Source organism: Panthera tigris, chromosome A3 (assembly GCF_018350195.1).
Source record: "Panthera tigris isolate Pti1 chromosome A3, P.tigris_Pti1_mat1.1, whole genome shotgun sequence".
Classification (NCBI taxonomy): Eukaryota; Metazoa; Chordata; class Mammalia; order Carnivora; family Felidae; genus Panthera; species Panthera tigris.
In genome coordinates, this window is record NC_056662.1 from 15,298,533 (window position 1) to 15,309,978 (window position 11,446).

General features: G+C 47.1%; 1 protein-coding gene across 1 annotated transcript; it reads left to right on the top strand.

The window, feature by feature from the left end:
* The first annotated feature begins 7,684 nt into the window (after nt 1–7,684).
* On the top strand, nt 7,685–10,579 carry LOC102956442 (early lactation protein-like). The gene is made up of 3 exons (XM_007077817.2): nt 7,685–7,760; nt 10,089–10,304; nt 10,425–10,579. Exons 1-3 carry the CDS (start codon nt 7,685–7,687, stop codon nt 10,577–10,579), a joined length of 447 nt encoding a protein of 148 aa, XP_007077879.2.
* The last annotated feature ends 867 nt before the right edge of the window (nt 10,580–11,446 follow it).

An 11,446-nucleotide genomic window follows, 5' to 3' on the forward strand; every position in this document is an offset into this window, starting at 1 on the left:
GAGTGACAGAGCGCAAGCGAGGGAGGGACAGAGAGAGAGGGAGACACAGAATCCGAAACAGGCTCCAGGCTCTGAGCTGACAGCACAGAGCCCGACGCGGGGCTCGAACTCACGAACCACGAGATCATGGCCTGAGCTGAAGTCAGACGCTTAACCGACTGAGCCACCCAGGCGCCCCAGGAAGAGAATCATTCTTAACAGAGTAAGGCATTTGTTTTATTCAAGAGAACTGGATAGACCGCGGGAGTCGCATACGTTCACACTCCATCATTGTTTGCCTGGATTATTGCAGTACCCTGCCCACTGGTCCCTCTGTCTCTACCCTTAGCCCCCTAGGGACCACTCTCCACAGTCAGAGGGATCCTTGAGTGCTATTGAATTGCTCCTACATCCAAACACTTAGCAACTCCCCACCCCTTTCTTAGAACCAGAGTTGGAGTTCTTATAAAGCCCTACAAGGCTCTGCACGACCTGCTCCCCAGGGCCTCCCTGGCCTCCTCACCTTCCACTACCCCACCCCACCCGCTCAGGTCCAGACACGCTGGCCTCCTCACCGCTGCTCAAACACTCCAGGCAAGTTCTTTTTGCTGAGCCCTCTTCCTGAACTGCTCTTCCATCAGCTGGTCAGCTGGCACACCCTTGGTTTCTCCAAGCGCTGCTCCAACATCTCCTTTTCAAAGACGATTTCCTTGACCAGTCTGTAGAAAGGGCATAGCCTTCTTTATACCCGCCACTCCCCATCAGCAAAACACTTGTCGTGACCTGGCGTGTTATTTCCCTCTGGCTCTATTGTCTGTTTCCCTCCTAGAGGGCAGGGTCTTTGCTGTGTTTTGTCATAGCTGTGTCCCCACACCGAGAACAGTGCCTTGTAGCTACTTGATAAATATTTGTCAAATGAGTTACTATTTGTCAAACGAATTCATCTCCCATCTCATGTTCACCCAGGTGCACAGTCATTGGATAGAATGACTATAATGAAATTCCCGTTAGTAAAATATCTGTTTGATGATGGGGCACCTCTGTATATATAATTAAGAAGCTGGTTCCACCATTCTGTATCCTGAGAGGATAATAAAATAATAGACATGGGGGCAAGTGGAAGGGCCTTGAGTTATTACTAATATTCTAACAGCCTGGGGGAAGCACAGCCTTGGCCTGGAGGGCAAACTCGCAGAAGCGTTATATTTCCTGCTCTCTGTCTGCGCTTGCCTCAGGCACAGCAGAAGCTCCATTCAGCTGTTCCAGGCCCTTCTGATTAATTTTAGTAATGGAGAAATAAAATCATTATTGGACACCTGAATATTTTTTCCTTGGGGGAAGGAGATGGGTAGACCAAGTCTTTCAGACTGAGACACCTTAGTGGAGAGTGGACATCCTGGGCCATGGTGTGTTATTAAATCTTTATATTCGTGGTTGGTAATCCTTTCAAAGAACCTGGGTGGCAGGTGACAGGTGAAAAAACTAGAGCATAAGTGACTTTCCCAAAGTGACACCTATTATGTGGTAAGGTCAGGACAAGATACTAGTCCACCACAACCCCAATGATGAAACACCCGACTTCTGTGGGAAATTGTTAAAATGCAGGTGAGAAGTAGATATTCAGAAATGTAGATAATAGGACACCCATTACTCTCCTGTCCCTGAGCCTCACCCCAGCCACCAAAGCACAGGGGTTAATGAGTCTTGGGGTTTTTTCCTGACACCAAATATGTGTTGTCTCTGCCAACATCAACCAATTTTCCAACACCACCTGGGTGTCCTATAAGTCCATTCACTTCTGACCTGAAATCCTCAGAGTTAGAACAGAGCCTACAGGTTAAGGGCTCAGTCCCAGAGGACTGCCCCCTCTTTAGGTGCCAGTCACAAGTCCCTGGGGCCACCCATACTTCTGGCCAACCAGTTACAAATACAGGGTTCCTTGACCACCACCACTTCCCCAGGCTGAGTAATCACTAGAATGATTCACAGAACTCAGGAAAGCACTTGATTTGCCATTACCAGTTGATCACAAAGGATAAAACTCAGGAACTGTCAAATGGAAGAGATGTGTAGGGCAGGGTGGGGGGTGGAAGGACCCGGAGGGTGACTCTCACAATACCTCCATGTGTCATCAGCCCAGAAGTTCTCTGAACCTTCATGGTTAGGAGTTTTTATGGAGTCTTCATTACGTCGATATGGCTGATTCAATCATTGGCCATTGGTGATTGAACTCTCTCAGTACCCTCCTCCTCTCCAGAGGTTGGATAGTGGTAGGGGCTGAAAATTCTAGCCCTTTAATAACCTGAGCAGTTTTTCTGGCCACCAGCCCCTCCAGATGCTATCCAGCCTGTAGTCATTCATTAGCACCCAAAAGACAGTACATCACAAGGGTTTCCTGAGTCGTGGCTGGAAGCAAGACAAAGATCTAATAGTCATTTTGTTCATTACACTACAGTGAGGTTCAGGGAAGAGGCAGAAACCAGGAATAGGGAGTCTCAGAGATGGGGCTCAGGTTCTGGTAGAGTCGTCTGATGAGCATTAGGCAGGATAATGTTTTAAAAGCTGAAAACATACTGATTTACTTCTTAGAGTCATGAAAAATCCCTGCAATTAAAATTTCCTAATGTCCCTGGAGAAATGCAAAGGGATGTTTGGTTCCCCTTTCATAGAATGTCTCCCCTTTATGGGCTCAGCCTGTAGAAGACAGGGGAGCGGGACTTACTTGGGGATGAGGTACTAGTTTCATCCCCCCGGGTACTGGCCACCAGGGTGCTCAAGAGGATGAGAACGACTACAGAGAGGCAGAGGGAGCTCATCTTCAAGGCCTTCAGAAGGGCTTCTGTGGAAACCTGGGGTCTGACAGAGCTTTTCACATCCCTGCAGAGGAGTGGAGACAGCCAGTGGGGAATGGAGTGGGGAAGGGGAGGAGCTGGGGTCAGTCCTGTTCATTTTGTAACCTCCCCACCTCCCCAGGCTTCTGCCTGCAGGGGCCAAAATGCTGGGTGACAGCCTCCTCCAACTTTATCATGCTTGTGAACTGCCTAGGGACCTTGTTGAAATTCACATTCCTGTTTTATATGTAAAGTTTATTTACTTATTTTGAGACAGAGAGAGAGAGAGAGAGAGAGAGAGAGAGAGTGTGTGTGTGTGTGCGCACGAGAGAGAGAGAGAGAGAGAGGGGGAGGGGAGGGGCAGAGAGAGAAGGATAGAGAGAGAATCCCAAGCAGGCTCTGAGACACCAGCGCAGAGCCTGATGCAGGGCTCGAACTCACAAACTGTGAGATTATGACCTGAGCTGAAATCAAGAGTTGGACGCTTAACTAACTGAGCCACCCAGGCGCCCCTGAAATGCACATTCTGTTCAGCAGGTCTAGGGTGAGACCGGAGAAGCTGTATTTCTTACAGGCTCACTGCTACCGGGTGTCCCCAGCTCCAGTTTTTCCCCTTTCAAATTGTCCCCAGGACCACACTTGGTAATTAGGTGTTTGCCCTGCCACACAGGAGAGTCGGTCAGATAAAATTTATCTCTGGTAAAAACTCTTGCTCTGGGAAAGATCCCCAACTTAGATTCATCCAGGGAGTTAAGGGAGGTGCAAAAATTTCTCTTCAGCCTGCAGGATCTGGGCGCCTGGGTGGCTCAGTCAATTAAGTGTTCGACCTCAGCTCAGGTCATGATCTCACAGTTCGTGAGTGCGAGAACCACATTGGGCTCTGTGCTGACAGCTTAGAGCCTGGAGCCTGCTTCAGAGTCTGTATCCCCCTCCCTCTCTGCCTCTCCCCTACTCATGCTCTGTCTCTCAAAAACAAATAAAAACATTTTTAAAATTAAAAAAAAAATAGTCCATATGCCAAAGTGACCCATTTGGGGAGAATCTTGTCCTGAACCCCTTCAACAGCATGTGTCATAGGCAAGAGGGCCTGAGTTTGGCAAATTTCTTAGAGTTTCTGGGCCTTGGTGCCCTCATTTGCAAAATGGGGTTGTTTATAAAATCAACTCCCATTTCTAAGGGTTGTTGTGAGGGTATTTGAGACTAATGAATGTAGAATGTTCAGCTTTGTGCCCCTGGGTAGTAAATGCTCAATCATTCAAGCTTCCTATCGTGATCATCATTATCACACCCAAATCCCAGTCAGAACGTTTGGATCTGAGCTCAGGCCTGAGTTGAAATAAATTTCTCAGCCCAAGGTGGAGCCACTCCTGCCCAAGCTGTCATGTCAGGAAACTGACACTTTCTTTTTTTTTTTTTTAACGTTTATTTATTTTTGAGACAGAGAGAGACAGAGCATGAAAGGGGGAGGGGCAGAGAGAGAGGGAGACACAGAATCGGAAACAGGCTCCAGGCTCCAAGCCATCAGCCCAGAGCCCGACGCGGGGCTCGAACTCACGGACTGCAAGATCGTGACCTGAGTCGAAGCCAGGCGCTTAACCAACTGAGCCACCCAGATGCCCCTGGAAACTGACACTTTCATGTTCCTGCAAATGCTCTACTTGACCAGGAACACAGTATAGCAGGTCAGCAATCCCCAAAGGCCAAGCCAGCTCTGGGCTCTATACTTATCTCCTTGTTCCTTCCTCACTTTCTATCTTTCTTCTCCTTGTCCTTTATTTTTTAGCCTATAAAATCTTCCTGCCCTCTGCCCCACTTGGCAGTTCTCTGGATCCTTGGGAATGGAGATTGCCCACTTCACGAAGTGTTAAATAAAGCTATTTGGTATCACCAGATTGTCTTTAATCATTTTTTTTTTTCCAATTTTCGGTATGAGAAAGAGATCCAAAGTTGCCTGCTAACAGCCTGTGGTACAAGACACCCAGGCCAGGACCCAACTGAACAGTCTGGGCTCACTGATCCTCTCATGTTTCCTGAGGATGGTGGGTGAGTCACTTTCAGATTTGAGCTCTGCTCCCTTGTGTGCAGCTCTCTGGTCCAAACAATATACATATATGTACAGGTAGATATTGTCCTCAGAAACGTTCTGGGATCCTGGAAAGGTTACAGGACAGTTATATTGAGAGGGCACAATGGGTGGCAGCCATTGCAAAGCCTTGAGGTAAGTTTGCAGCATAATCTGCAAGGGAACTTGGGTTAATAAATTAAGATGAGGAATGCTGACTGTTTTGACCAATGGCACATCAAATTCTCCGTAGGCACAAGTTGGACTATTAAAACCCGTTAGGACATCTGCCACTTTAAAGGAATCTTCTTGGAGCGCCCTGGTGGCTCAGTGGGTTAAGCATCCAAGTCTTGATTTCTGCTCAGGTCATGATCTCACAGTTTGTGGGTTCGAGCTCCATGTCGGGCTCCATGCTGGCAGTGTGGAGCCTGCTTGGGATTCTCTCTCTCTCTCTCTCTCTCTCTCTCTCTCTCTCTCTCTCTCCCTTCCCCTCCCCTGCTCACTCTGTCTCTCAAAATAAATAAATAAACTTAAAAAATAAAAATAAATAAAAACATAAGTAAATAAGTAAGTAAATAAATAAATAAATAAAGGAATCTTCTTGTGCAAGGAATAACAGATCTAGGACAGATGGGGATCTCCAAAGCCAAAGCTGCAAAATTGGTAGGCATGGGTCAAACACCTTACAGCTTTCAGAGTGCTCACCACCTAAATCCAAGACCCCTGTGCTAGGCTAAGTTGGTCGTATGCTTATGTGACTGACCACAATAAAAACCCAAGAAACCCAGGCTTCAGTGTGTGGGCAACACTTCAAACGTGTTGGGCTGGGGGAATGAAACACATCCTGTGTAACTGGACTGGGGAGGGAAGTTTGTGCCTGGTTTCCTCCATTCTTCACACCCTATGCTTTTTCCCTTTCTTGATTTTAATCTGTATGCATTGGCTGTAACCTTAAGTATAACTCTGAGTCCTCTGAGTCCTTTTCATGAATTGAACCTGAGCATGGTCTTGGGGAATCCAAACGCAGGGAGCTCCGTTGTCTCCAAATAGAAACTATAGTCCAGGGAGGTTAAATAGATTGGCAGAGGTACCACAGATAGTGAATGGAAAAGCTGACATTTAAATATGTCTTTCTCGGGGCGCCTGGGTGGCTCAGTCGGTTGAGCATCCGACTTTGGCTCAGGTCATGATCTCACAGGTTGTGAGTTCGAGCCCGCGTCTGGCTCTGTGCTGACAGCTCAGAGCCTGCTTCGGATTCTGTGTCTCCCTCCCTCTCACTGCCCCTCCCCCGCTCACTCTCTGTCTCTCGAGAATAATAAAACATCAAAAAAAAAAAAAAGAATATAAATTTGTCTTTCTCCAGGGGCCATACTTTTAACAAGTACAAGAAGACAAATGATGATAATCTGACATAACTGATGTCTCTTGAGTAGAAAATTCAGCAATTGGAACAGAAAATATTCCAAGAATAATACAAGAAAATTTCCCTTAAAAAATCTGTAGATTATAAAAGCCCTCCATGTCCCAGTTAAAAAAAAAAAAAAGATGCAGAATGATGTCAAAATAATCTTGTTAAGTTACTGGATCTCAAAGAGAAGCAAAGAAGTCCTTAGACATTCAGGTAGGAAAAAAGCAACATTCAAAGGACAAAAACATTCAGGCCACTTAGCAACATTCCATGGCAGAATTTGGTGGAGCTAGGTCCACCCTGGTCCCAGGTTCTGGGAAAAGAAAGTATGACCCAGGATTTTTTTTTTTTTTTTTTTACCCCATCAAATTGTCCTTCAAGTATTAAGGCAATATGCAAACATTCAGGGAAAATACTGCCTGTAAACTCCAATAGTCACTAATAGTTACTTCATGTGGTGGAAATTCACTGTTCAGTATGGTAGCCACTAGCCACATGTGGCTACTGAGCACACAACATATGACTAATATGAATCATGATGTGCGATAAATGGGAAATACACACCTGATTTCAAAGGCTGGGTACAATACTGCAGAAGAGGAAAATACTGCATTAATATTTTTATTACATGTTGATCATATGTTGAAACGGTAATATTTTGGATATATTGGGTTAAATTAACTATTATTGAAACTAACTTTTCTTTTTACTTTTTTAAAGGCAGGTACTAGAAAACTATACTGTAATATATTGCATTATATTTCTGTTGCACAGGACTGTAGTAGAATCTGGGGAGGGATTTGCTTCTTGTTTGTACTATTCAGTATAGCTTGATCTTTTAAAAATAAGTGTGATAATTTATATAGAACAATCAACTCATTATTCCTTAGTTAAATAAATAAAGCAATGAACAAAGAGCTATGTTTTCTCTCCTGGGATGTTGAGGCAACTAGCTGGGAGGATCTGGATGGGAACCAGTAATAACAGAATGGAGAACAGCTAAGCTGGGTTCCTAGGGACCGTGTTGTCCAGCCCACTTGTTTGACAGATAGGGAATAGGGAAACTGAGGCCCCCAGAAGTCACTTACCAGTCCAAGGTCACAGGAACTCAAGTGTGCAGTAGATGAGGTTGAGGACTGGCATTCCAGATGCTGAAGAAGCACTGACTTAGGGCACTGGCTCAACAGACTTCAAGAAGTCCTCCCAGGCAAGTGGCACTGCCTCTGGGTGAGACGTCCAATTCTTCTGGGCCCACGCTCCTTGTCGAGGGTACTTCCTCTTCCAAGTAATGAAAACCCAGATACTTCCCTCAACTCTGAGGAAGAGGGCACAGCTGCTTTTAGCTGCAGGTATAAATTTTAGTCTCCCAGCCCCACTCTAGAACATTCAGCTGCTACTGACACCATGAAGGTCAGCCTGTTCCTTGCCCTCTGCTTCCCCTTCTGCCTGGTGGGCATCGCCAGCTCAGAAAAGACCTCAGGTGAGCTGAGGGGTTAAAAAAGAATATCTCTGAGGGGTGCCTGGGTGGCTCAGCCAGTTAAGTGACTTTTGATGTCAGCTCGGGTCATGATGTCACAGTCATGAGATTGAGCCCTGCATCAGGCTCTGCATGGAGACTGTTTAATATTCTCTCCCTCTCTGTCCCTGGCCCTCCCCCCACTTGCACCCGCTCTCTCTCTCTCCCTCTCAAAAAAAAAAAAAAAGAGGACCCCTGAGACCCATAGCCTGTGGGGGAGAGGGAGGCATAGGGTGGGAGGCTGGCTGCATAGGGCTACCTGGTCACTTCCACCTCTGGAGGAAACAAGAAGTGTTCATCTATGGTCTCCATGTAGTCTGGGGAAGATCTGGGGCCAGACCTCACAGATGTCTGTTTGATTTAATTCAATCCTCACCAAGTTTAATTTTTATTACAAAGCAATGCATGGGTTTGTCTTAAAAAGACAAATAATATGTAAATATATGAAGTTAAAAAGTGAGTCCCCTATTTTAGCCAGCCTGAGCAATCCTGCCTTCCAGAATCCTACTCCCAGAATTCTTACAAGAGGAAATAGATTTTCATATTGCTTTTAAAAGGAAATCAGGGGCACCTGGGTGGCTCAGTTGGTTGAGTGACTGATTTCGGCTCAGGTCACGATCTTGCGGTTTGTAAGTTCGAGCCCCACATTTGGCTCTGTGCTGACAGCTTAGAGCCTGGAGTCTGCTTCAGATTCTGTGTCCCCCTCTCTCTCTGCCCCTCCCCTATTCGTGCTCTGTCTCTGTCTCTGTCTTTCTCTCTCAAAAATAAACATTCAAAAAAAAATTTTTTTTTTTTTTTTTATTTTTGGGACAGACAGAGACAGAGCATGAACGGGGGAGGGGCAGAGAGAGAGGGAGACACAGAATCGGAAACAGGCTCCAGGCTCCGAGCCATCAGCCCAGAGCCTGACGCGGGGCTCGAACTCACGGACCGCGAGATCGTGACCTGGCTGAAGTCGGACGCTTAACCGACTGCGCCACCCAGGCGCCCCTCAAAAAAAATTTTTTAAATAAAAAGGAGATCAGGTTCTGAAACTTGGCTATACACTGGAGTCACCTAGGGGCTACGTGGGTCCCATACTCCCAGATTCTGATTTAATTAGTCTTGGGTAAAGCCTGGGCATTGGGATTTCTTTAAAGTTCCCCAAGAGGAATCTAATGTTCCACCAACATTGAGGATTGCTGCCCTAATGAAAGACCTTGAATTCCCTTCCTAGAATGGTTTCTTTCCAATTCTAGCGAAGAATGGGTTCAGCCTGGAGCATGTCATATCAATTGAAGATCCACAAAATGGTACCATGGAGCAGAGTTGACCCATGAGCTCATTGTCTTAGGGGTGCATCCTTGTTGGGGAGTGTACATATCCAAGTAATGTGTATTGCATCCCATGAACACTGGGATCCCGTGTGTCCACCGCCAAATAATGGGTGAGGATGTGTGTGTTGGGGTGGGGGGGGGGGGAAGAGGTATACATACACATGTTTGATAAATCACTTCATGTGATAACCAGAGTCAGATGTGAAAGGAGTTAAAATAACAGGTGATTTAGTAAAATACGTCCATGTCTTTATTTTTTCGTTACTCATGGATATTGAATATTATTTAAATACCTTTTCCCTAGTTATAAAAATGATACTGTTCATTGTCATTTAAATGATACTAAAAATAACTAGAATATAAAAATCACTTGAAATTCCACCACCCAGGAAAACTATTACAAATACAGTGGGAAACAACTTACTAATCATCATTGCACGGTTTTATCGGTATATTTTACATCCACGGGACCATTCTAGATCTTGTCTTCTTTCATTTGATTTTTGTTTCACAAGATTATAGACTTCTCTCCATGTTGATATATATACACCAGCACTATTCTCATCCACGACTGCGTGTAACCCATCAGTCCCCGGTCGGTGAACACTGATATTTTATCCAAACTATGGTTGTTGGCAATTATAAACAAGGCCACAGCACATATCTTGAGTGAAGTTATGAGAAGATGTAGCATGCAGAGTCCGGGATTTGAAATTGGAACTGGCTTTAACCCCAGGCCTCGACTGCTGGGTTTCATGATTTTTGGAAGATTACCAAACATCTCTGCGCCTCCATTTCTTCATTTGTGGGAGAGGGACAGTAATATCTGCTCCATGAGGTCATTTAAATCGTGCAACCCATGGCAAGCACTTAGCGGGGGGCTTGGTGTAGAAGACATGCTTCTAAAAGAAAAATACGTATCACTTCTTTAAAAGGACACCCACGTGACAGTCCCTGTCTCTCCTCACCCCTGCAGCCCATCTCGAGCGAGAGGCTCCCCAGGAACTGCTCCAAACTCTGCCTGCCCTGTGCCGGCTCCCCCCCGTCGAGGGCCCCTGCCGAGGCCGTTTCTACCGCTATTTCTACAACTCTACAGCCCATGAATGTGAGCACTTCACCTACGGTGGCTGTCGGGGCAATGCCAACAACTTTGAGACCACGGAGATGTGTCGGAGGGTCTGCAAACCCCCCGGTGAGTCCTCTTACAGAAACGGCAGAAGCAAAGGTGGCCATCGGGTGGCGGTGCTCGTGGGAAGGGAGCCGGTGGGATGAGGACGGTGGTGGTGATGCCATGGTGATGTTGCCACGGGAGGCGATGACGTCAGGAACGACCAGCCTCATGAAGAGGTGCTGGTGGCAGTGGAGGGAGGGCAGTGGGGTAGAGACAGCAAGGCTGCGGTTGGCGGCGGCATGGGTGGCGAAGACGAAGGCGGCATTGGCGAGCGCAGTAAGGCCTTGTCGTGTTAGCGGTGCTGCTGGCCCAGGGAAGGCAGCAGTGTAACCTTCACGGGGGATGACGGTGTTGACAGAGACGACGGAGGCGAGGGTGGCAGTGATCAGGGTGAGAGGTGAGAGAGCTGCAGGGGTCCCTGGGAGGGTGGCTGTTGAAGGGGGTGGGTAAGGGGTCCAGCTGACGGCCCTGGCTAGGCCACCAAAAGACCGGCCAAGAAGGAAACTGACTGTTGTCTCTATTACAGGGACAAGGTAAAAAGCCGCCGAAGACCGGGCCTGCATCCTCCTAGCCTTGACCGAAGGCTGGCTGGGCCTCCCTTCCTGCGCTCAGGCCCTGCTTGGAACCCATCCCGGAGCCCTCTGGGCCTGGGTCAATAAAGCATTCCAAGCCAGTGTGGCCTGAGGCCTTCTTGCAAGGGCGCAGAGCCTGTCCTCACAAATTGCCCACAGCCACCTCAGCAACCAAGGGTGATCAAACCTGCACCACCCCACCCCTATTCCTTCAGGCCCTCATTGTCCTGTGCCCTCAGAAGGATGAGGACAAAGGACACAAGCTCCCTATCACCAGGGGGTCCTCCTCATGGAGGCCAGACTGAATGCAAAACTGGGGACCTGCGTGTCTGTCCCCAGGCCCCGGCACCTGCTCTTTGCTGCCTGGGGCTCGACTACCAGCTCAGCTTCTACTCCACCTGTTCAGCTGGAGCCACGTCCTAGAGCACGGAAAGAGCTAGAAATTCAGGGGATCTTGGTCAGTCAGGTGGGAATTTCCCCCCATGCAGAGGGATCTTGGAAAAATTAGGATTTTATATATTCTTTTAATTGTGGTAAAATATATACAACATAAAACTCACCATTTTACCCATTTCTAAGGGTACAATGTAG